The sequence below is a fragment of the Copadichromis virginalis genome, linkage group LG7 (genome assembly GCF_057382275.1).
Source record: "Copadichromis virginalis isolate Kocher_CV1m ecotype Utaka linkage group LG7, C_Virginalis_male_GT1.1, whole genome shotgun sequence".
Taxonomy (NCBI): domain Eukaryota; kingdom Metazoa; phylum Chordata; class Actinopteri; order Cichliformes; family Cichlidae; genus Copadichromis; species Copadichromis virginalis.
In genome coordinates, this window is record NC_140624.1 from 22,415,729 (window position 1) to 22,442,853 (window position 27,125).

General features: G+C 39.7%; 1 protein-coding gene across 4 annotated transcripts; it reads right to left on the bottom strand.

Moving 5' to 3' along the window:
- Positions 1 to 3,743: 3,743 nt before the first annotated feature.
- mfge8b (milk fat globule EGF and factor V/VIII domain containing b) lies at positions 3,744 to 26,549 on the bottom strand. Of its 4 annotated transcripts, none has more exons than XM_085462505.1 (11): positions 26,334 to 26,549; positions 17,607 to 17,729; positions 17,282 to 17,413; positions 16,601 to 16,633; positions 11,255 to 11,368; positions 10,144 to 10,325; positions 9,702 to 9,857; positions 9,226 to 9,370; positions 7,300 to 7,484; positions 7,054 to 7,209; positions 3,744 to 6,467 (listed from the first exon to the last, which is right to left on the bottom strand). In XM_085462505.1, the coding sequence occupies exons 1-11, from the start codon at positions 26,401 to 26,403 to the stop codon at positions 6,324 to 6,326; spliced, it is 1,440 nt and encodes a 479-aa protein (XP_085318631.1). In that variant the 5' UTR covers positions 26,404 to 26,549; the 3' UTR covers positions 3,744 to 6,323. The 4 variants fall into 4 exon arrangements, with proteins under 4 accessions (XP_085318631.1, XP_085318630.1, XP_085318633.1 ...); XM_085462504.1 differs by having other exon boundaries at positions 7,300 to 7,502; XM_085462507.1 differs by lacking the exon at positions 16,601 to 16,633.
- Between the last annotated feature and the right edge of the window lie 576 nt (positions 26,550 to 27,125).

Consider the following 27,125-nt stretch of genomic DNA (forward strand, 5'->3'; position numbering starts at 1 on the left):
CTGGGGGTATAATTTCAGCAAGGCATCAACATTCAGGCCCAGAGGTGAGCAAAGCTTGGACCCAGAGCTCCGGGAAACAACATGAAAGAGAAAAGGACGGCTGTGTGGGTTTAAGTTTGTGGTGTTCGATGGAAGAGCCAAGGAGATGATGGTGTCAGTATGAGCAGTCACGCACTGTCATTAACAGTGACTGCTCACAGAAAGGGACCGTTAGTCACAAGAGACGTGTGTGAGAGACGGTTTCAGTGTGACTGTAGTGATTAGAGACGAAGGCTTCAGTAAAAGGTCTGACAGGAGACTGAAGCGCAGGGCTTAAAGTGAGTTTCCAACTTAATTAATAGATAGAGGATAAAATGAACGGCAATAACAAATAAACACTACAATTTCTTATGTTTTTATACACACAAACGCAAAATCAGCGCCAATTAAACATAAAATGCCAAAATAAGGGGAACATCCCTGTATAAAAGCCCTTCATCACATGCCAAATAAATACCTTCTAAGATTTATTTTAGAAGAAACAACAAAGCTTTTCCACTCTTTATAGATAACACTCCCAGAGAAGTTGTCTGTGTTGTTACAGACCTGATTTAAAATAGCTGTTGTTTTCCAGGAGTGGATCCTTCCTCTTCAAACCAAATGCGGTGCCTCCAGTTTCCTACCAGCTTTGGCCCGATGCCACACTCAGCTTTTCATACCAGGAAACCAAACAGAGGGAAGTGGCAGCACAGATGCTGATGGGGAAGCTGCTAAGTGCTTGTATTTTCCAAGACAACTCAGGAAGATATAATTTACTTTCATTCCTAAAAAGTTGATTCTGTTCATCTGGACGTAGCGTTTCCTGATGAACAGAATCGACTTTTTGGGATTTCTTTATCTCCGTGATTGACCATGCATCAGGACAATGGACTTTCAGGTGTAGAGGATCTTGTGTTTTATGACCATGATAATGAGGATGTATGATGTTTTCTAATACTAAGGGGATAATCAAGACAACAACAAGAAATGCAGGTGATTTTAGAAAAGACCATCTTAAAAAAAATAGGATGACATTAATAAAGGATATCGTCACACATGGAATTATCGCTTCACTGTCACTTCAGCAATTAAGATGTTTTGTTCAATGATGGTTCAAATATATAAATGCACCTTCAGGAATATTTGGTTAAAGGCCCGTTACCAAGTTTCACATTGACCAGCTGATTTGGTACCCATCAACAACCATCTGCCATAATACTGTCTGGATATTTGACCACTTCTCTTGACTTTTCTTGACCTTGAACTGTCATGGACCTGGTTTTCAAGCAAAACCAAGAGTTTTCAGTAGGGTTGAGGTCTGGGCTTATTCCACTTAGGGCCATTCCAGAATTTTATCATTAGCCTGCATTCCAAAACTAGATTTGATATGTGTTTGGGACCATTGAGTTGGAACACCCAACTGTGTGCAAATTTCAACTGTCTAGCTGTTGTTGAGGAATTTGGAGACAGTCCGTCTACACTATTCCATCCACTTTGTCCAGTGATGACCATCATGCTACCACCACCATGCTGGTACAGCTGATGCAGTCTTCTTAAATTTGAAAGTTTCACCGTTTTACTCCTCCAAAGATACCTCTTGTCATTGTGGCCAATTACCTAGATATTTGTTCTTCTCCTGAAGGCATTTGGCTTGTTCATGTGGGGAGCTGAAAAGCAAAAAGGTGTTGATTTTGGAGGAGTCTTGGTCAGCACCGACTCAGTCAGTAGTGATGTAAAAGTCACTTTAGTCTGGACAATGACAATGGCATTCGAGATGTTTTCTGTTCATGGCAAGCTCGAGCCTTGGTGGCTCCTGGGTTTTTCCTAACTAATTTTCTTAACTAATTTCAGCTTTCTCCTAAGTACCATAAGTTATATCATTAGTTCTGCCATTTTTCTCAGTATCAATTTTCGTTGTTAAAAATTAAATGTACATCGGGCACAAGCAATCAAAATAACTTATTCATTAAAAATTGTCAGTATTACTGAAATCTCTGTAGACTGTGCTGTTCTTGCATGATGAAGATCCACACTGCCACACAGGAGAAAATCACAAACCTAAAGTGGTTTTGGAGTGTATCGGGTGGATTGAAAACAGAGGGGAGATTAGCACTTTTTTCACAATTTTAAAATACTTTTAAATACAATTAGCACTCCTTTATCCCAGACTAGAAAAGATCAAGCACATGGAATTTTCCACCTCTGCCACAAATTCTGAGCATCCTACAATTAAATGTTGTTACTCTTGCTGAGTCATACAAATACCCAGGCATTTTTGTTCACAGTAGACTTTGATTCAGAGTTCATAAGGTTCATGAAAAGGTTTGATACACGTTGGAAAAACCTGCTATTCATTCCTTCTCTCAGGATTCTCTTTGTTTGTTTGTTTTTGAATTACTCATAAAATTATGAAACAGTTCCAGAAAGATTAAAGAGGTGGGGATGGCCCTACTTTTAACTGATAAACCTTTGAAACTGAGCCCATCTTGGGAGAAAACAAAAAAAGCATGACACAGCTCTCCTATTAATAATCAACTTGAAATATAATATTTAATGTTCTCAAGAAAATAACAGAAAGCCTATTGGCATCCAGTTAAATGCAATTTATTTATAGTGTGGTTTTCAGCGGTGGTGGAAATATGCTGTGTCAAGAAAGCCCCTGTGATAATGTCTTCAAACCACATTAAGTTCTTCTTTCATTTAAGTTTAAACTCATTAAAACTGGTTTCATATACCACGCACCTTTACATGTCAACAACTTCAAACTGCCCTTGAATTGGAGATTTAGCCCCTACGTATAGGCTTAATCATCTCATGTTTTTATCATTCTTTCAACTGCATTTATTAACACATTGTTTACTCTGTTCCGCATTTCTTTGTCTGTTGTTTGTGTTTTTGTGACTCATTTTTGTTCTCAGGCCTTTCCTGACAAAGACATTAATCTCACTGATTAAAAAAAACATAGGATCAACGTAGGGATTTTGAAAGTACTCTAAAGGTTAATAAGTAAGAAATAACTTGTAAAAGCAAAATGTTTGTGTATAACAAAGTATATATATGTGGCAAAAAACAACAACAAAGAGACAGGTTCTCAACTCACACCATAGCTGCCAGCAAGACCAGAGGGAAAACAGCTGGTTTACTTGGGAGGGCTGGTCGTAACTGGATTTACTGCTTTTTTTACACAATTAGCCAGAATTTACTGGTTAAGCACAAAAAACATAGTATTCAGCTAAATTTTATTATATAGGAGCAGTTCACAACAACAATCATCTGAAGGTTTTGCTGGAGTAATTTTCCACAACATTTACCTTTTGTTTGTTCAGTTCTAGCAAAAAAAAAGCCCAAACCGACAAGAATTTAACCGCCACCGTGTCACCATGTGAATGTATTTTCATATGATTGCAATTATGTGGGTCAAACCTTAGAGGGATTTCCCTACTTGGGAGTGACCTTCACAGGCTGTAATGAGAAAAGAAGACATGCCCTCTTTGGGTGACGATACATTTAAACAGGCAGAGTGGTAAAAAGAAAGACCCTTGGGGTGTTTAAATGCTAAACAGGCAAAAACAACCCTCCACGCTCCTCATCTTTTGATCTGCCACCTTTTTAAATGGAAAACAGGTCCAATTAATTCAGCATAATATAACCTAAGTCTGCCACCCAAAGACAGATTTAAAGGTTGCTGCTGTAACAGTCAAGTAGCCCCCAGTCAATTCACCATGACAGTTTTTCAGTTTTCTTTATTTATTCGTTCATTTTAAAAGATACAAAGGCCAAACACAAGGTCCTCTTAGAAACACAAGACTGGAATAATAAATTTTTTTTTTTAAAAGCTTCAAAACCAGCCAAAATTCAGAGGTCAACAGTCAGTAACTCATAATACATAAAACACATCAATATCATCAGTTTCTTTTTGATCAATCAGAAAAAAAGCCAGAACAGGGGAACAAGATATCTATAACTTCAATGCTGATGACTATCTAGAAAAAATGTCACCAGTAAAGTGGAAACTTAAACTGAGCAACTATTAACCAATAAAACGCATGCAGACGTGGATAAGAGGGCTGCCTGCTGCCTGGAATCACCTGCGCCGATAATAAATACTGTACAGTGTTTGACACCGACATCTATCCGCGACCTCTCAGTGGCACTGCTGTCCCCTCATGCATTTTTTAGGGATCCTGAATTAATATTTATTGTCATCAAAACTAACACAGTATAATATTGCACAAGCCCATAATTCATAATTCATGGGGTGGAAAGGTTTAGAATACTGTGACAGGGTGGCAGAAAGCTGATGATATGGAGGCTTGTGTCATGTCCAGTGGAAGCGTTAAAATCAGCTTTAATTTGGTATCTTATCAGCAGGGCTGCAGCTTTGAACTGGAGGCATAATGCTGGACCCAAAGTAAATGATCTGCTGCAAACATTAGCGTCTACCAATCCAGGCAGATCCCAGTACAAACGTACTGCGTATATGAATGTTAAACCCAAACCCCTTCCCCCCTACACACGCACACACACCACTTTCAAAACTCAGTTTAATCCAACAGACACTGAACTGCAAACTTGATTTCTCTGCTGCTTACCTATACACATAACAGCAAAATCTATGTTTGTTCTTCAATGCACAGCACAGTTTTTTTTTTGGTTTTTAATACTTTCAAAACACGAACATAAAAGTGCCATAAAAAAGTGAAACTGTGTGAATATTTGGAGCAGATCTACCTTGACCTGAGACGACATCCGTTTAGTTTTAGGCTTGCATCTGGTAATACATATATTTACAGATTTAATACTGTTATTTCAGTAAAACATAAGTTGAGTAGGGGGTCCAGATCTGAGACTTTTATAACCAGAACACAAATGTGACTTTATAAAAGTAAAATATATCTGCTATAGCTAATAACACATGAAAGACTGCAATAACTGTAAAAAAAAACAAAAAACATTTTCTGAGTGATCTTAAATGTTTTGAAAAATTTTATCCCCTCTAATGACTGCAGCATGTGTTTGAATGATTTGCAAATAAAGAAAAAAGTGTTGTTTTTGTCTTTCATATATTAATTACCTCTTAATTATCTTAAACCTGCTGTCTTTTGTTTAAAATATCTGATCCCGGGTGTCTCCTCAGGTATTTTAGATCACAAGCGAAGTGACTCTATAGGTTTGTAATGATGGAGACTTAAACACATTTGATTCCTCTTTCTGTTCTGTGTGTCAGCACCAGTGCACCATATACTAGATTTTTATAAATACAACAACAACCTGAGGATGTGCTGGCAAAAAAATATGTGTGGATTGCATCTTTATTTGAAGCATCTAGGTCAAGAATTTACTGTTGTACAAAAAAGGAACACTATTCTGTTAGTGGCTGCTATACTAAAGCTTGGAACTAGATATTAAATAGATATTAAACATCTTAAAGCAGCCCTGAAAAGGAACAAAAGGTAACAAACCAAGAATTTAACTCTTTAAACCACTGGTGAGAAAGACTAGTACTACTCTAAGACTGACCTTGAGATTTCCAGTCTCACATTTTTTTTTTTTTGCCAAGCAAAATAAAATATTACAAGCTTTTAGTTTGTTGTGAGTAAATTTGGTCGTTTTTTCAAATAAAAATACATTAAAAAAAATCTGGTTATTTGCCAATATGTTAATCATATATTAATTATTAGATATTATGTTCAGATTAAGTTTTGTCCATAACCCTCAGTGTAACTTCAAAAGATAATATATATTCTGTGTTTCTTCAGGGGAGCTCAAGGGTTCATTTAAAGGATATGTGCAAGCTGTTTTAATGGAGCGTATATACATCACCAGCTGTGGGTCTCGGAGGTTCCATGTTCCACAAAGAACAGATTTAAGATCAGAGTCCAGGTAGCACCAACTGGTACAGCAGCAGTCGTGTTACCCCTGACCTCAAACACGGGGATTAGGGACACAATAATTTTATTTATATTTTGCCAATAGATTGGATCATATCTGTCCATAGATCTGCTTCCTGAAAAGATCCCAGATTTGGTTCAGGTGGAAAAGATGAATGATCAGTTCAGGAAACAAAAACAGAGGGCACACGTGGACTTCTGGTAACACTGGTTAGGGGCAACAACTCCCACCTCCGGCCAGCCAGGGTTTAGGTCATGGTGTGCTACTCTGGTGTTTGCTGCCCTCTAGGGCTGAGAGCAAGGCAGTGCAGGTGTGGCTCAACAGGGAGAAAGAAAGGAGGGAATTAAGAGGGAAGGGAGGAAAGCAAAGAGAGGGGAAGGAGGTAGAGAAAAGGAGGTAGGGGGGGGGCAACGCTACTCGTCACAGCCCAGAAGCTCCATTCGCAGGGTGATGTGGTCATGCCACTCCCACGGCAGGATGCGGACATATCGGGCGTAGAACGGCGGCTCAAAGATGTTCTTTTTGTGAACGTTGTTGTCGCTGTTGCCTGGGAAAATCTGAAGAGAAGAAAGTGATTAATTAACACAACAGTTTCACATGTTGTTGCAACAGTAAAACCGCCTTAATTTACTGTGTAAAGTTATTAAGATCCATTAAGATATTTTAGTTGCAAAAGTAAAAAGGAACATGGGATCTAAAACCATTGTCAACATAAAACACAAAATTCAAAATGAGATCATAAAGTCATAAATGTTTTATTGATTAAATCAGAGCCACGCCTCAGTGTGACCTAATCTGGCCGTATACTGCCTGCATCTGCAGATCAATAGATTTTTTGGATGTAATGGAAATGAATACACACAGAAGACCAATCAGTCCCAGTGACAGCATAACTGGCTCCAGATGCAGACAAGTACATCAAATACAGATTTCGTTGTTATTCAGTTTTTTGCTTTATTTAATTATTTACCGATTACAAAAAACACACGGTTAAAGTAAGAGCTGTTTGGGTACCATGACTGGAAGGTACACAAGATTGGGCAGATGGTTTTAATGTTGTGGCCAGTCTAGGTGTGTTAAGTTTTACTCAGTAATTAGAAGAACATTTAAATTCATTTTGTTCCCCTGTGCTGTTGGACCGACCTTGTCTGTCTTTGTGGTCTCGTCCTTAACTATGGTCCACAACTGTCCATCATCACTGTGGGCGACTTTGAAGGCTGTGACAAACTGGACAGAGCCAAAGTCTTTGGCTCCCTGTGTGATGATTCCTGTGATCCTCTTGGTAGACTGAAGGTCAACCTGAGGTCATAGACAAAAGAAAAGAACCTTTACATGAGTAGAATGCATTAAATAAAAACCAGTGTGCAACTCTGGCCAGTCTTCTCCCACCTGTATCCACTCAGATCGGTTGTTGGTAGCAGCAGTCCAGGCGTTGGTCTTGCCCTGTTTGTCCAGCCGGGCGTAGTGAGGGTGCCAGGTGAAGGCCTCAATGCCCCAGGTGCGGAAGGTGCTGGAGGCTGTAATCTGGCGATCAGACACCAATCTGGACTTCATGCCCATTGGCTCTGAACAACCTGAAGCGTTTGAATACACTGTGGAGGTGAGACCAGGCAGAGAAGAAGAGACAAAGGAAAGAGAGAAAAAAGGAATGGAAAGAAAGAGAAAGAAAGAAAGAAAGAAAGAAAGAAAGAAAGAAAGAAAGAAAGAAAGAAAGAAAGAAAGAAAGAAAGAAAGAAGGAAGCAGCCCAAGGCCAGCCAGTGATGCAAAGCGACAGACAAATGAGCAAGGACAAAATGTGGGTGTTTCTCAACTCTTTGTTGCGGCTGGCTGGAATCATTTATATTTCATAATGTATTGACCTAACCCTTAGACCAACTACATTTCTTCTACAAGACAGTCTTGCTATTTAGCTGCCATTTTAGGCTAACAACATTGGGCTTTTGTCTAAATGAATGTTTTAATTTCATGGGGACATAAAATCATATACTTGGAGTGCCTGGCTCAGCTCACCAGAGCACTGCCATGTTTGTTCACACCAAGGATAAAGCAAGCTAAAAAAAACCCACTACATACACTTGCCTTCATCTTCATTATGAATACTATTAGTTATGCCCACCAACTCGCAGTTTAAAATTACATGAGCTTCAACTCTGAGCATGCAACAAGATGAATGGCTTATTAGTTTTTTGGTTTTGCTGGGCCCAAAGATTTCTACTTTTCTTTGTTCTATAACGTCTCTGCTCTTACCCAATCACACCTGAGGCTGACAAACACCCACTGGATGAGGAGAACATTAGGTTTTACAGTGACTGGAGGTCCACAGTATTCTTACTTTATGTAATTTTACATGTGCAGAATAAAGACCTCAAAAAAAAAGAAAAATGCGTGGAGCTCAGTGTAATATTTAAAGGCTGTAACAGACTTTTAATGAGTGATGGGTTAGTGGAACAGCTGAGCATGCATGTTAAATGAACAGGGGTCAAAGCTGCATGAAAAATATTTAGCACAAGCACCTGAATATTAAAACAGCATCTTTACAGTTGAGCTGATTCACTCAACAGCGTTGAAGCAAGTCAGTGAATGTAAAACAAACAGTGCTAGATTAGGTAATGAGCATTTTGCATTAAAGTGAATGTGAAAGTATTAGTATGTTGTAAAGTGATTAAACCAAAAACACATGCTGGTCGGGATCTCGTGTTACACAACTGTGGAATCATGCAGAAACTGAAGTTCAGTGGAAGAAGAACACACACTGATAAGAGACAACAAAGAGAAACAGATGTCTGACAGTGCAACGAGGCCAGCAAGACTGAAGGAACTACATGATAATGATAAAAGGAAAAGAAAGATGAATATGCTTCTACTGAAATACAGAAGACTTCAAAGAACCACATGTTACATCAGCCTCCTGGGGTGACAACATTGGGACGATGAATATGATGAGTCTTTTACCAATTAGCATCCAATATGTTGCGGTATATATAATCATATGGTTTTAATAAATTCTTTAGGGAACATCTTAGACTCAGACAGCACACAGCTGCGTTCAGAGCTGGCAAAGAGTATTACCCTGCGCATGACATCGTTTGATCATAATTAACCGCTCAATGCAAAACTGAAATAATTAGTGACAAAACATAGGAGATAAATGCCAGCAGAAAAAAGGCTGTTGGATTTCCCTTCCTGAAAACTTCCTCCCACATTAAGCCTGCATGTTAAAAAGCTTCTTTCAGTCACTAACAAACCTCAATAAACTGAGAACCTAACATGTGTGCGCGGCATGTGTACAGCGGATGTTTCCTTTGTGAATTTACCGTTGAGTTCACAGCCCACCAGCTCCATGCGCAGAGTGCAAGCCTTACGACACACAACGGGAATGATGCGGATGTACTGGGCAATGATCGGGGGGTCAAAAATGTTAGTCTTGGTGCCGTCATTGTCCATGTTCCCCACAAAAATCTAGGAGAGAGGTGGGAGCAAGCAAACTGTGTCAACTGCACCATCAGGTGAGTGTTAGCAACCATTGTTAGTAGCTTTGTGACCTATCTTGAATAAACTTCTGCTTTCAAGCTGATGCAGTCAAAAGTGTGGCATTATAGTAACCGTAGAGTATTACCAGATTTATCTGTGTGATGTGTGATGTGTGATATATTATTTATTTGTAAAGGAAAGTCTTTTATCACTGTGGAATCTGTCTTGTTTGGAACAGTTACTGCAATTCTAACATAAAGCAATGGAAACCAGACTTTTCAACTAGAATACTGTGTGCTTTATTCTTCTGTTGCCTTACATAGTCTTTTCTCTGTCCATCTGTTCTGTACATGGTGTATGTCCTGCCGTCCAGGCTGGAGGCCACCTTGAAGGCCTTGATAAACTCAGCTGTGCCCATGCGACTGGCGCCCTGTGTCACAATTCCTGTGAAGCGCATCTTTCTTTGCATGTTGATCTGGAAATGTAGAAATGGATGATGGTAAGATGAGTCTCCCTTCCCTTTAAATCAAATAGTTTTCAAAATCTCAAAAACATAAGAGGTAAAATGAAGCAGTCCAAACAAAAAGCTCTGCATACTGTGAGAATATGTTAAAAGTTTATGATTGAAATGCATTTGTTCTAAATCTCGATGATTCCAGACCCTAATTTCTCACCAGCCTTTATTTATTATTGTCAGTCTACATGGTCAGTTTTCTAACTGCCTGCGTTACACTCATAATCTACTGTATAACTATTCTCACTTGTATCCATGGGTTCTTGTCATGTGCAGCAGCACTCCAGGCATTAACCAGTCCCTTGTTGTGGAGGCGGGCAAGCTCAGAGCCCCAGCGCTGCAGGCCCAGTAGGCTGTAGCGGACTGATGAGGCTGAGATCTGTGACTCGGCAATGCCCCCTCCCTCCATGCCGAGAAGGGAAATACAGCCTGAAGAAAGAGCCTGGAGTTAGGTTAAAGTTTATTTCCATTTCATTTCTGTTTCTGAGATATGGAGCTGAATAAACATTATGTCACAATGCAGTCTTCACGTTCTTCACGTGGTGCGAAGCCTATGAGATAGTTTTACTTTTACTACGCCTCACTCCCCAGTATCATACCAGTCTTGGGGTCTGATATGTCAGCAGTGCTGCTGCCCTGCGTGGCTACCTGCTGATTCAACTCCTTCACAACCCCAGCATCCACCTGTACTAGTAATCAACCTAATTTATATAGGTGACATGTCTGTGTTGGTAATGTAATTGGCAGCTAGAGGCTCTATAGAAGATTTTCTGCTGTTGCTTTTTAATTCTTCACTTATAACCAAAATTGTGTTTTCTTTGACAACAAAACTGAAATTAGTTTATTATTTATTTATTAAGTCCAAGTGAATGTCTGTATCAAATCAGTACCAACAACACATTTCTCAAGTATCATATTCAGAAGAATTGGCTCAAGGGATGAAGAACTCCCCCCAAAATTCTGCATCTGACGGTCACCAATGGAGAGGCATGTAAAAAGTCAGTATCTGGTCTCACACACGTGATGTGTATGCATAACTTTTACTAGCCTGAACCATAAAATCATTAGGGATGCAGAGCACTGAATCAGCCTAATTGAACAAAGCATTGATTTCGCATTTTGAACAGACCATCTTTATGTTGAGCATTGATCATCATAAAACCCCAGCAGCTTGGCCACCATCCCCTATCCTCTTTAGTGTCGTGCACTTCCTTTAATCACAGTGCTTCTGTTACATTAGCAATATTAAAGCTAAGAAGATATGGAGTTTTTTTATTGCCATCTAAAAAATGTCTTTGTTTTTTAGCTATTTATCCCTCAAAGCATTTTGTCATACCAAGTGCTTGTCTGACACTTACGAAGTTGGCAGTGTTTTCCTACATAAGGGGAAGGGCAGTGGCATTTGAAATCTCCATCCAGGTCTCTGCAGGTACCGCCATTCTCACATGGCTGTCCAGCGCAGTCATTTACATCTACAGGGAGATAAATCACAGTCAGTGTTGTTACAGGACAGGTCAATTATAGGTAAGTTTAAAAGCAGATTATGGTTAGAAGTGTGAGTGAGCTGCATATCATGCTTGAGAAACAGAGTTCAATATTCAATCATCTGATTTACAGTAAGGTCACCTCATGCTGTGCCAGCAGAACTGGAGCTGTAGAGAGGTTAGTGAGACGAGCTTAGTCCTAGGTCAGAAAATGCAAACTTGACAGATATATTTGACATCAAAGAGACTACTGCACATGAGATCGTGTGTTTTAGGTGTAGATTATAAAACAAATCTCCCAGAAGTAAATGTGTCATTATAGGAAATCTCTGACTCCATTTCTGGATGCTCAAAGTAGAATAGATGATCTTCTGAAGAATCATTTCAGTGCCTTGAATGTGTTCATTTTGCTGTAATTCTTTGCATCACCTCTTGATGGTACCCTTACAAACATTATGTGTCCCACTTAAAAACTGTAACACAGAGAGGGGGACAAATCAGCAGAATGAAAATGGGACTAAACTCCTTTTCATCTCACCCACCACAACTGTCAGTGTGACTAAACCGGCACTGAAGGCACTCTATATTGACCACATTCAGGACCAAGGCACAAATGATGCTGGTTGTACAGATGACTGCACACAAAAAGCAGAATTTCAGACCAAATCTCTAAAGCTTTAATCCTGAGTGCTTGTTATTACGCAGGGAAATGCACGCAAACAACTCAGCACATTGATGTAATGTTTCTAACCAACAAACACGCACACACAGCAGCATCTTCCTGCCCACATGCTCTCTCTATAAATAGCTCTGTGTCCAAACATTCATTTTCAAACGTCACAGGAGGAATATATAGTCATTTTGAAATGTGCATCCGCAAACTCTGGATAATGAGGTCCACAGCTGTGACACTTCTAGCTCGGGGAGCTCATCACATAAAACTGACTATTTTAGCAGCTGAATATTTTAAACGCATGTTGCAAATAGCCTCTTAGATCACTTTGTTGTTGTGAAAAAAAAATGTTAGCAGCTACCTCTGTCTATATCCAGGCATGCTGGTATTTCCTGTATCAGAGCACTTTTACATTTTACTATAACAATTTATTACAGCATAATTGTTTTTATTATTATTATTGTTTTATTTTTTTTACATGCACTGGATCGTTACAACATTCGAAACTACAGAAACAGAAAAAAGGAAAATAAAATAAAATGTGTAGGATGAATGTAGCACATGGTGTATGAATACTTGCACTTTGCTAATTCATGGGTAGAAACAGTCAAAAGTTAAAGGTCAATCTTCCATTTTTATTTACTTTAAAACTTATTTAAAATCAGACAGCTGTTTTCTGGGGCGAGAGGATTTGTGGGGACAAACTGAGTTCTTGTCACAAATAAGTGAGATGATCTGTGAGGTTTCAAAGAAAACAAACCAGACAACATTAGTAAGACAAACTCTTGTCAAGTTCTGAGGAGCGTCAGCTGGTGGCCCTCCTCCTGTAAGAGGATTGAGGACCAGGAGGACCACACAGCCTTGTCAGATCCAGGCGCTAATCCATTTATCCATCTATCTGATAAAAGGGGGAGGAAAGAAGAGAGGGAGAAAACAGGCAAGGGAAATGTTGCAAAATGTATGACCTGCACGACTAAAAGAAAAACAATACTGACTGTTCTGTGTGTAGTAGCATCCCAGTATCAGCTAACTGTTTGTACATATAGATTTTAGTGGGACGAGTGCGTGGTAGCTAAACAGGCCAGCTCTCTATGGCTGGGATCCAACAAACCCTATCACGTTTAAGGGAAACGGCACACTAGCACAATATTTAGAGTGTCAATATCTGTCTCAGCAGGAAGCGAAAACCAATAGAGATCTCACGTGGCTTGTTTGAAATCTGACCCTGATCGAAGCACAGCCAAGGTCCGCTGGCAGCGCTTTGTGGTGATCACCAAAGCTGTCTGCATCCTGGATCTGTGCTGCAGCAGAGTGGGATGAGGTGCCAGCTTGCATCTGACAGTCCAAACCTGCTTTGGAGTTACTCTTTTAAAAGTGTCGTGTTCTCCATACCTCACAGTGTGAGACTAGACCTTACAAGGTTCTCAAAGTGAGCTCTGAAACTAAACGATTGATGTGATTTTACAACAAAACAGAAACCCTTCTCCACAAAGACAAAGAGTAGCAACACACCAAGGACGTTACTTAAGAACCTTCTGAAACTTATTTATATGAAACTGCTAAACTCAGTATAAATGCTAGCAACGTTCGACCTTATGATTTTTATGAAATTTAGCACAACTATTAAACAGGAACAAAGTCATTTATTCAAACTAAAGCCAACATGAAATGACAAGATTACATATTTTAATCACTTCTCATACTGTTGCCATGGTACAGTAACCAAGAGCTGCTCTTAACCCCAGTGGCATTATTAAATTTAAAAAAAAGGCTGAAATGTGTTATTTTCTGTGTGCTGTGAACTGAACAGACTGTTATAGCATATATAACAGTCTGTCCCACCATAACACCAAAGCTTCTATAGTGAAACATTTTACTATCTATATTACTGCATCTCCACACTCTTGTATGATGTATTCATTATTCATGACTTCATGTCCTTGTGGCTTAAAAGAAAAAAGAAAAGAGAAGGGGAAGTTTGACGGATTTCAAGGTTCCCTGCAAAACCCTTCTAAAGTTAGAAGTAATCTAAAGTTAAACACCACATTATATTTACATATTTACACAAATGTGGTTGGTGTACTTTCTTGAGGATCTTGGGCAAAGCCACTCGACTCACTACAATTTCAAATAAAAACACAGCAGGCTCCTCTAATCTATCATAACTTCATGGGTGAATGCCATAAGTCTAGTTTTTTTTAAAGCCAACTCGCTTAATAAAATTTTAAGTATTACTCAAATATGTATACTTATTTAGTGGACGGAGAATGTTTTACTTTTGACAAATTCCTTTTACTTTAAAAATAACTTAATGTCAAGAACTAATATAAAAAAAATACATAATTTTACTTCACTTCATCCATCCAAGCTGTAATGTCTTTATTTTCATGGAAGCAACCTCTATGGTTAATTGTGACTACCCACCTTTACTAGTCTGTTTGTTTTTTACCTGTGAGGCTTCAGCCTCTTATCAAAACACCTGACAGCTGTGTCGTGATTCTTAAGAGCATGTAGTGATTCCACATAAGCTGCTTTGAGTTCCTATTAGGTCAACAGGGTTTCTTAAATGCAGACTGTAAAGAACCAAAAAATATATGCCAGGCACAACAGAGTTCACGACGGCACAAACACACATGAAACACACACCCTGTATTCCACAGGGGGCATGTGTCCCAGATTGTCCGCACCACCACATCCTGGGAGGAGTTGAAAACTCTCCCAAAACAAATGAGAGATCAGAACACTCATAGACACACCCTTTTCTGGCCTCCGCACTGATTTCCAAGAAGTCGGAATAACTGTTCGGAAATGTGGGATTTAAAGACTGTAAGAAGAAAAAGACTCTTTCCCGTACTGTTTGCATTAATCTGCTTCGGTCTGAAGTGAAAAGCATTCAACATCCTTCTCTCTCTCTCTCTCTGCATCTCTATAACCCCCCACCCCCTCCCCGCCACCACACACACACACACACACATACAAATTCTGTACAACCCATAAAGGCTTTTAGGCCAATTTGATAGGACAATCAGAACTGCTGCAGTCAGACCTGAGTAGTGAGTGTGACATTGTAAGGAGGGCAGACTTAATTCACTGTTCCGCCTCCATGTTCGCTTTTTCACCCGGCAACAGAAGCAGCGCTGACGTTGCTAGCACTCAGCATGGACCGCCACTTTCTGTTGGCTAGACTGGCACGAGGGATAAACCATGTGTGTGTGTGTGTGTAAGTGTATGCTAAACAGTCTGTACATGAGATCATGAGCTGCGTGCGGCTGTTCATGTGGGATGTGCAGCCCACACGTGATTAAGCTGTTTTCCAGTAGATTTCTTGTTCCTTTGATGTGTTTCTCAAAATAATTTTAGGCTGCGAATCTTGAAGTGGAGTTGAATGGTGCCATTTTGTACCCCCCATTCCCCGATCAGCCAATCTTCCACTTCTTTTCTGTTTCTATTTATAGTATTTTTTTTCCATGCAGTAGTTTGTGTGCGAACATCATCTCCTACATCTGGCTTCCAGTTTGCTGACACCTGCTTGTCAGGCTTTGAGCTTGACTGCTTTCTGATTAGCACCATCACTCCAATCACAGACTCCCATGCATTACCAATCCTATACAGCCTCACATTTCTGAATATTTTATTTTTCTGAAGTTCTGGCCTCATATTTCTGTCTGAATGTGCAAGTGTGAAGTGAATGTGAGAATGTTGGCTAAATGTTTAACTACACTACATCCCTGGGTTCACCACAGTCACCGGTTTTCTTCTTCCAGACTCCTTTTGCTTCACACAAACCATAGGAGCTGGCTGCCATGCCCACACACACAGACATATTTTAGAGCACTTAAACTGTCAAACAAGTCATCAGAAGCTGTAAAATGAGGGGGACCTTTATGACCCAGCAGTCCTCAGGGGGGCTCTCAAACAGACATGGTCAAATAAATTCCACTCCTCATTATCCCTGAGGCATCATCTAATTAGTGTAAATGCCTGCCCCATGGAGGGCTCATACTCTGGCAGCTTAGCTAACATTAACTGCCAAATGACTTGTGAATGTATAGATTTTGATGAGCTGTGATTTGTGGTTTTTGAGGGGAAAAGAAAACAGAAACAGATTCCTTGGCTATGGTTTCTTAAATGAAAAAAAGAATGTCTTGAACTTAAATACACTCTGGGGACTGTAAATTAAAATAGATGAGAACTTGGAAGCAACCTAATTGACTCAGCGGGAATGATGCACAGCTTCACTGATATCTGAGCAAATGTTTTAGTATAACAAGACCCATCCCATCAGGGTGGCTGAACTGATTAAAAGTTGGTGGATCTAATGCTAAAATGATATCACTGCTGTTTTTGTGGTTGGCCTTGATTCATAAAGGACTATTTGTGCTGAGTTAGAGATAATGCTGAACTCAGCGGTTCCTTGTCTATAAGTGTATCTGTGAATGTAGCCAAATTCCTCAGCCTCCACATGCAGCCAGAGCGAACAGAGAGAAGTTGGATCCAAGAAGGAAAAGAGATAAAAGTGCAGCAAACACTCCTGTTTTCACTGTTACCTTTCTTTGAATTTAAATCTGCACCTTGGACACCTAGGACAGAAAAGCACACAGGTTCACACAAAAATACACTTTGAAGGTCTGACTTGCAAATGAGCTCTTTGAGCACGTGTGGTAACTGTCACTCTGCTGCCTTCTCCTGCAAACAGTAACCATCTGTCTGTGTGTGCAGGGGTGGAGGCAGCTGCAGGAGTGCAGCACGTTCCCATCCTTGTTTCGACTCTTTCAGGCTGACCCTGTTTAAAGCAACCTGGTCTGAGTGACGTCTGAAAAAGGATGACAACTGTCGGTCTGGTGGCCAGTACTCACAGCAGCTGTCTCCATGTTAGCGTATCACATTACACTGATCAATGTGGACGTCATTACACGTGCCAGTTAATGGCATGGCAAAGTATGTACTGCTGGTAAAAAACAAACAAACACACACACACACACACACACACAATAGTAGCACAGTGGCAACACTGAGACTTAGGTCTGCTTATTACAATTTTCTCCACAAGTAAGCATCAGTAGAAGTCAAAAAAACTCTTCCAACATCCATTTTTTTTCAATTTTCATTCATAGTTGGCCTTCATTAAGTAGAGTTATTACACTACAGCAGCTCTACAAGGCCCACAAAAAGCCTGCCAGTATTTTATATTTGCAACCTACAACAGTCAAGAGGGAGCACAAACTTACTGTTCTGGCAGTGAACTCCATCAAAGCCTGGCTGGCATTTGCAGACATACTCGCTGAAGACATCACCTCGGCGGGAGTGGCCCGTCACCTCACAGATGGCATCATTCTTACATGGATTGGGGTTGCAAGGTCCTTTGGGTATTGAAAAAAGAGCCAAGTTTAACAGAGTTTAAGCAGTGTTCTATGTAATTTTTTAATGAAAGGGGTTTAACCTTGATTTAACAAAATTAAACTTGGGCTTCTGAAGTGGGGTATGCCAGAAAATGTTTAAGGAAAAACTAAGCAGTAAACTGTGAATCAGTCATCCTGCAGAGGCATAACATACCAGACTCAGTCTCATTGCAGGTTTCTCCAGAGAAGCCATCAGGACAGATGCAGATGAATGGAGACCCTGCCCCGGTCACACAGGTCCCACCATTAGTGCACACGTTCACCTCACAGAAATCACCTGCATATAGAGTGGAATGGTGGCAAGTTGAGTACTACATTTAAAATAAACTACTCTGCACAAGAACTGATAAAAAAGTACGTTCTTCTAGTGGGGAAATTGAATTTGATTTTTTTTAATGAAGCCAGCGGTGGTTTATTTGCTTCATTTCACATTTATAAATGCTTGACAGTTTACTTTTTCCCCTCAGCAAACATCTGATATCTCCAGGAGAATATTTCAGGACAGAAAATATGCTCACATACAGTAGGCAGGTTTAGCATTGGCTTTATGCGTCTTTACAATGAAGAAGCTATCCCCTTTTCACAAAGGAGTAGCTCCATATGTTAACATATTTTTAATAACAGATGCCTTCCTGACACAACCCCAATTGGATTTTTTGGTCTCGTCTTCCTTACAACAGGGATCCTTCACTGTTAGGTGTATGTGCAAACCACCACACTATGGAGCCACTATACATGTTTTTACTAATATTAAATTTTTGCTCATTTTTTAGCATTACAACTATAGTCTGAAGCCATTCAGTAAGAGTGTAACAACAATTAAACAACTAAAATGATGTTGTTCTGTTATCATATTTCCATTCTATTCCCATATTGTGTTTCTGAAGAGTAAACACCATGCTGCAGGCTGGAAGTGAGGGTTTTAAAAAGCTGAGTAAGCCATCACTACACTGTAAACACCACACAAACACTGGATGCTTCTACCAGAGTGTAACTGCTGCCAAGCCTGGACCTGACAATCTGGCTGCTCTCTGGGCATGAGGGAAATCATGTCAGTTAGTGTTCGGCGGAGGGGGAAAAAAGAAACAGAGGGTTTGTTGTGGTGTTTTAAGAGCATCATGACTGAATCAGGTCTGATTTACTCGCAGAGTTTTAGTCCAACAAAAAAGGGACGCCTCTAATTCAAACTATATGTTACGTCTATTTGAGAATTACACCAGTGAAAAAAGTACAGTGAATTAACAATGAGCAAATGGGTATTTTACTTCCTGCATGCTCTATCAAAGCGCTTTTTCCTCCTCCTAAAGCAAACTTAGCGAGAAAGCATCTCACACAGCCATCAGCCCTTTATAGGGTTTAAATAACAAACCACATGTAATGACAATTTTCTGCAAATTGATACATAGTATTTTGGAAATCAACTTTAAAAATGACAACTCTATATAGCTATTTTGACACTTCGAATAATACAGAGGAAGTCAATGATTTAGCGTCTTATAACACCCAAGAAGACAGAGATGCCTTTTTAAGCAAACACTTTATCATCATTTAGATAATTGTTAAGGAAACTGAGGTTGGACCCCTTGAGACAAACTAGTGGTTTAATCACCACAGAGTCTGCCATACAGGCTAAGAAAGGAGTTCTGACCCTGTGTTTTGGTGGAGGGAATAAATATTTTTCCCCGCCTTCTAATATAAAGTTAAAGAACTGCATTTTAGCTATGCTGAGGGTATAATTATCATAGGCCACAGGGCCATAGCTAAAAATGGTATTTTGGAGAGACTAAATTTAATGCGCAAGGCCGCATGCTTCTAATGTGATCACACACATCCTTAGTTGTTCTTAAAAACAAAAACAAAACACAGAGTAACTTATTCAGTGCAAACTCTAGCCAACGTCGGAAGCACTACTCTTCAACGTGCACAAATGAATATTGTGTAGTCTGAGTATTGCGTAGTCACTTATGACAATATGGACCTCATTTGTTATTACCAGCAAACAGCACTGAGGGAATTGCAAGAATCAGATCCATTTTACAAACATCCTGTTTGACTGTTTATCCATGAAGTGCCCAGTCCACGAATATCCCGGGTTATCTGTGCTGCATCCAGTGTCACGGCCCTTGAGTGCTTTCACATCTCGTGGGATTCTTAGGAAACAGGCCTGCCTGGCAGCACTAACAAATCCTTATCAAACAAAGTTGCTGCCTGTTTATCTTTGGGAAGGAACACATCCTCCCTTCCTCTGGAAACCCAACAGATAAAAATGAATAACAAAATATGTTTACAAAAAATCAAATAAAGTTTGCAACCATCGGCATTTTATCTGTCTGTTTGTGGTATGATTTGACTTATTCAGCTGAAAATCTGCCTGGGTGTATTGAGGAAATGAAATTAATGACGCATCAAGTTAATGTGGTCCGCAAAGAGGCAGTGACCCAACCTGAAAAAAATCCCTACAATGACACCGTTGTCAGTAAAAGTCACTTTACTGATGAGTGAAATGAGTGAAACTTTTGTTGTTCACACCTATTCATTTTAAGTATAATGAAATTGAAGAGTCACAAAGCAAACAAGTCATGGCTCTGAACTTAACCAGTTATATAACATATTGTTATATGCTGTGCAAATGCAACCACATGAACCCCAAGCTCTGTTATACTCTTCCAAGATACTTAAATCTTAAAAATATGTTTAAGTAAATGTTTTCTGTACTACAAGAGTACAGATATAGATGCATAATATTTGCTACAGTTATTAATGCAGTGAAAAAACAAAAAAGTACACCACTTCTACAAGTACCCAACATGGTGCCCCACTAAATCTAAACCACAGTGACAGATCAGGAAGGTATGTGGAGTGATGTTTGGCTGGAAAACCCAATTCCACAGGGCATTGTTTCTCTCACTTTTTATGAGTCACTGTCTGTGCCTTTCCCATGATGCCCCAGCCCTAGATTGAGGTCCAAACAGGGAGTTGGCTTTGGTATGAGCGTCTGTGATAAGTGTTGTGTTTACTTGGGGGGGGGGGGGGGGGGACCAACAGATATTTCCCACATCACAGAAGGAGGAACCTTTACAGTTAACCAGCAATCTCAGTCAATCCTCTGTACCCTCTGATCACTATACAATTCAGATGGATAGACTGGAAAGAAGATGAGCACTTAACAAGGATGAGTAGGCTCCACAACAAGGGACTTTTTGGACTTACTGCATTTAATGTGCACCTTGAATGAGGAAGAAGACAGAGGAGTCATTTGAGGACATTAGGAGTGTGGTGGACAAACTGAGGACACTTAATGAGTCCTCAGTTTGTCCACCACATTCCTAATGTCCTCAAATGACTCCTCTGTCTTCTTGAGGTAACATAAAACTCTGGCCTCCGCACTGATGTCCGATCCATTTGTATTCCAAACTTAATCATTTGTGGGGACTGCACAGAGCATGCCATTTGCTGTGCACAAAATACACATAGCCAAGGGCAAAAAGTTTCTTTCATCCAAATTACCCCTGAGTTATCAAAGGAGACTTGGAGAAAAAAAACAAAACAGTGGTGCACAAAACATAATACACTTAGACAGGTTAAAAAGACATTAAGGAATTACCTTATTAAATGTATTCAAAACAGGAGCTATCTGCAGCCATATGGAAGTAACTTGACTGTGGTCTGAGGGGTGATTAGTCTCATAAGCTGTATGTTAAGTGCAAAGAATGAGCGAGACCTGTCAGAGGTCAGGGGTTTGGAAGTCAATAATCTCAAAGGTAATGTCTCCATACTGTTGATATGCATGGTGAGAACAGAAAAACAGAACAGAAAAAAGAAGCGGACATGAGAAGTTGTTTTAGTGCAGGACAGAATGCAGCAAGGCACTGATACCAGTGTGTTACTGACGATATAACAACCTCATTTCTGGACCCAGGCATCTCCTCGACTGTGTGAGGCTCACAGCATTTCAACATGATGCTGTCAATGTTTCACTGTGGATATCATGCTAATACCAAACCATGCAGCAACATATTAACATGAGATCATGTCATGGATCTCAGGCGTTCTCTGTGGGCTTTTTTGTTTTGTTTTTTGTGTTCTTGCCATATGCCATAAGCACTCGTCCACTGTGGACCCTCAACATGTAGTTCTATTGAGAACCCTCCAAATGTTACTAGTATTTCGTTTTCTGGCTTTGTTTACATGCAAAGTTATATAAGTGCTGTACTTTCAAAAAACAAAAACAAAAAAAAACTTAACCTTTACATCAAAAACAGGCTCACCTTCAAATATCATACAAATCTACAAAAAACAGATTTAAATACAATCATCTTTACACGTTAACTAACTGGTTCATTTACCGTTAACGTCTCATGCCACTAAACCTAGCAAGCCTTGGTTTAGTTTACTATAACACCTAGGAGAACAGCTACGCTGATTGTTCTAATGGAGCTAAAAGAATTCAGACCATTTTTTAAACTTTCAATGGCGTCTCAGTGCTCATTTTCTATTGGGAATTGGAGGACCATTTGGACTCAGAAATGGCTAATGGTGTTGGTCTTAACAACTGGACTGAAAAGGTCCTGGGGTTTGAAAACAGCAAACATGCTGTACGCTGCTCTGACATCCACACACTGGCATGCCAGGTCATACAGGCTGCCAGGCGAGTGTGGGAACTCAGTGTACCAGAAGGAGAAAAGCTTACATCATGTCCAAACACACACACACACACACACACACACACACACACACACACACACACACACACACACACACACACACACACACACACACACACACACACACACACACACGTCCAACCCTTGTTAAAACAGTTAAGGATGTGCTGAACTATAATAAAAATTCCTGTAGTACTGAGTGCTCAAGGAGCAAGCAGGGGAAACCTAAACACACAGGAAGTGGATGTGTTATGGCTGCCCAAAGAAGGTCCTGTGATAACCCAAGCCTTTTCAATATTAAGAATCAGCGGGACTCCAGCTGCAGGTGAGGTTTCTGTAATCTGCATTTGCTATTCTAGAGCACAGCCATCTGCTACTGCTCCCAAGAAAACAACAACGAAGGCCAGCCGCTAAAAATACACACTCAAACACACAGGCACACACGAGTCATGCACCATCAACAAAACAACACGCTCGTCTGTAGCTGACTACAGCTGAAATAGAGATAATAACTCCATAGTAACAACAGTCTTAACTGGATTACTCATTGGAGATGTAACCTTTGTGGCAATACCGTCAATAATTTGGCGTTCTTTTCTCCGACCATATGAATACAAAAAGTTTGTATAAACAACTCCTGATCTTGGATGCAAATCCCATCAATTTTCTACTTGGCTCCAGTGCTGAATGCACAAAAGACAGCGTGTAAAATATTCAGCATGGCAGATTGGAAAGTGGGGCGACAGACACTAATAACGTGTCCCGAATTAGATGATATTCCATATTGTTATGAAACATTGATTAAGGAAGCTATTCAAAATTCATATGGAATTTAAAAAGAAAGAAAGAAAGAAAGAAAGAAAGAAAGAAAGAAAGAAAGAAAGAAAGAAAGAAAGAAAGAAAGAAAGAAAGAAAGAGCCTGTCCTGTCCCCAAGGGAGATGAATAAACTCCAAAAGCAAAAAAAAAAAAAGGACATAGAATATATAAAATCTGACAGATGTTGTCCTCCAAAGCTCTGTGTTGGACCAATGCACAGCCATGCCAGTCCCCCAAGACAAAGGATGTGTATAAAACACGGATGTAGATTGTGAAAAGTGAACCAAACTGAACTGTCTTAAATCTGTACTTTTTCATGGCCATCAAGGGAGAAACTGATGAGTTTTCATAAATATTCCCAGTCCTATAGAAGTCTATGGGAAACACTTTCCTGGTGAGTTTATATTAAAAAGCAAAAAAAAAAAAAAGAAAATAGTCCATCTATCCATCCAGTAAATTTAGTTATGCTCATTCTAAAAGCCAAAAAGTTTATCCAGGGTATGCTCACTGGGTAGCAACTTTTCAATCACAAGTTGTTAGCCAATAACAACAACAACAACAACTAACTACTAAGTAAGTAGAACCTTTTTAGCAGAGTCAGACCAAAATATATGAAAAGGTAATAAATCCAATGTGCACTGTTATGAAAAGCTGTTTCTTTTATATTACTATTATTATTTCAACACAACCATGCAGAAAAAGTGAGAATGGGCTGGAAAAAGATACTTGGGTAAAAGTAGTAATGATGCAATCAGAAAGTGTGTAAAGAAGTCCAGAAGGTCAATATACAATAAAAGATATTCCATGGGTTATATGTTCTTTAATACAAAATAAGATGTTAATTAACATTAATAGCAGAAAAATATTGAAAAATTAAAAAAAAAATATATATATATATATATATATATATACATAAATAAAAACAATCCTAACTAAATTATTCCGGAAAATCTCTTCGTGATTTTTTTTCTGCAACTTCGAAGAAGGAACATCATCACTTTAACAGGAAATTAAACTCCTTGTTGAGATCAGATATCTCACATTTAGTAAGACCAATATCTACCTGATCTATTAGCAATTATCTCAGACTCACAAGAAAATTTGTAAAAGGAAATTATTCATACACACCTGCCAACATGCACAAGTTATACACATACACACACAGTGTCCTGACTATATTTAGCCCTGGTTCCGTCAGCTATCCTAAGTGGTCTTGTCATGAGAAAAAGATTGCCTCAGCTCTGACAGAACTCAATTTACCACTTGTCTTCCATCAGCAGCTAATGAAGAAGACAACCAAAGCACAACCTGCTGAAATGAACCTAATCAGGTCAAACGCAGAGTGGGAAAAATCCACTCAGCTCTTATTATGGCCTCTAAACATTTTGCATGACACAGCAGCAACAAGTCCCCCCCCTTCATTGCTGTCTGTAGCAGAGATTTGAGCAAGCGCTGGTGTGGGTGGAAGTTCGCTGGCACGCTAGGATCTGGAAAATTGACTTCACATTGTGGTTGGGTTAACTACACCTTTTCTCCGCAGCTGTCCTGTCTGTCAGTCTTGAGGACTAAGAGAACACGGAGATGTGCACTTCACTTCATTCATTTCGGTTTTAGCAACAGACGTAGAAATGTTCATGAAACATTTGTGCAATACTGCACCTGGGATAAGTAAGAGGAGTTGCTTATTATCCATTAATTTCACTATCCTTCAAGTCAGAAAAAATATGGTTCTCTTAACTACCAAACAGAACATATCTTCAATTATGTCTTGCTTTTTCCACAGCATGTGTTTCCACACAATTGATGAGCGAAAGCACTAAATCTACAAAACAATACAATAAAACTCACTAAGAAGCACTTAAGCACAATGTGTAGTTCGGATGTTATATTATAAGCAAAGCATAATGCATAAAGTATCTATTATAGGATTCATGTTGGCTCGTCACCAAACACAAGCACCATAGACACAGCCAAGGCACACTCTGTTTCTTCTGGCTCAAAACAGCTATTTGAGGGGAGACTTACACATAACAGCTAGTTCAGTCCACCTTCAGTAAAGCGAATGAGTCTTTGCTACTTTGACAGGAAACAAAAGTGTAATTTCCTGATATTTCTAACTATCTTACAAAGAAAAGCATGGTTTATGCATTAGTAAACTGCAATTTAAAAAGTACAATGCTGGTGATTTACCTCTGGCTCTGAACAAAATCTCTGGTGGGTGTCAAAAGGCAGGAAAAACTCTTGACACAGAAGCATTAGGCAGATAGTGAAACCATGACAAGTACAACAGTCATGCTATACTGTGAAAAAAGTAGCCACTTCTACGCTTCTATTTTCAAATCAATCTAACTCTGTTCTTTATTAGTTTATTTTTATGCTTTCCAACATATTTTCAAATACATCTGTAAAGAAGAAGAAACTGCTTTGACCTGCTCTGATACTGAGTTTCAATCCCTCAGGAGGACTAAGCCAGTGGCTCACTGACAGCTGAATAGACTATAAATCAAAATGTTTAATCTGGAAAGCAATGTACTATTACACAACAGTAATCCAAGTTATGAATTTCCCTTTTTTTTCAATATGCAAATGGTGGAAAATGATCCTTTTTTTTTCTTCCTTTTTTCACATTTGGAAAATACACCATCATACCAAGGAAAACACATGTGACTCCTTTTCCATTTGTGTGTGAGCAGAAATGGAGGCAGTGGAAATCAGGCCATTTCAGCTTTTGTCCATCGGCCTAAATGTATTTGATGCGTGGAAAAGCAAACAAAGACAAGCGCCAATGGCATAAGGTTAACACTGGATAAGTATAATAGCCACCGTAAGTGTGTGATGCTTCTCTTTTTAATAAAAAAAAAAAAAAAAAAAGGGGGGGGGGGGGGGGTTGTCAATGCGCACATGAATGCCTCCAAGCGTTGACTCTGTAAACCATACAAAACCTGGAACACATTTAGATCTCATCAGCTACAGACGCTTAGTTGTTTTTATGTGATTATCCTTACAACTGCAATCCTCCCGTTTCACAACCAGCCAGTGTCCCACTCACCACATTCCCACACGTCCTGTCCACTTATTCAAGGATTGCTTGAACTTGCACCTACAAATGCCCACAGCTCCATTATTCTGGCGATGAAGTGAAGGCACCACTTGTGCCGGGGTGTGATTAGCGCGCGCACACACGCACAAAAAGGGGGGAGATAGGGGAAAAAAACTGAGGTGTCAACAACTAATTTATACTGTGTAAAATCAGAAGTGACGAGAGGGGAAGCAAGCAACCAACTCAACTGAAACAGTCACGGTACTGGACACTGTGGGCTGCGGTCTGAGCAGTAAGGACTGTTGACAGTAAAGACTGGTAGTAATAGAACAAATGTTAAAACAGAGAGAGGTAACTTACCGTTTACCCCAAACACCAGACAAGCTGTAAAAAGTTGCAGCCAAAGGAAAAACCGCGTCTGTTCCTTCATACTTCTTGTTTTTGTCAGCCGTTAAATAGCTGTAGTTTGTTAGTTTGATGGACAACTGTACGGTTAGAGTGCAACGACAGTCTGGACGCTGTTGCTACGGCGGCTCGAGCTTGTTGTTCGGCTCTTACTCCCAGAGAGCAGGCGTGGAGAAGGAGCACGTGTACCTTGGCTCTCGGCCAATCGCAGCCTGGCATTTAATTGTGACCCCGCCCCCCGTTTAAAAAAAGTCACTAAGAAAAGTAAATTGATCTGCTATGGAAACAAAAGAAGCTATTATAGCTAATGGGCTGCACTATATCTAAATTTGATTTCATTCAATTTTTCAATACCCAAACCTTGAGGAGAAAATCATTGTTTACATTTTAGTAACATTTATGTATTACGAAGGTGAATAGGTCTGCCAGCCCTTGTAGTAAAATGCTTTTCTCTGAGTTTGAGGGACATCACAGCACCAAGAACCACGCATCTTTATTTTGACTTCAGATACCAAGCCAACAGCAGTAGTGAACTTCAAGAACCAACTTCTGATAGCATCACCTTTGGCCACCAAAAGGACGTCCTTAAACTCACACTCTTTCCTTGACAAACAGTTTGATTACATTTTCACATTGTATGAGAGTTACAGCTAACAGGGACAAAAACAGCAACGCGTGCTGACAGAAAAGTTCAGGATATACTCAAGAACAGAAGTAAGCTCACTGACCCTTTGACCCAAATTAGAC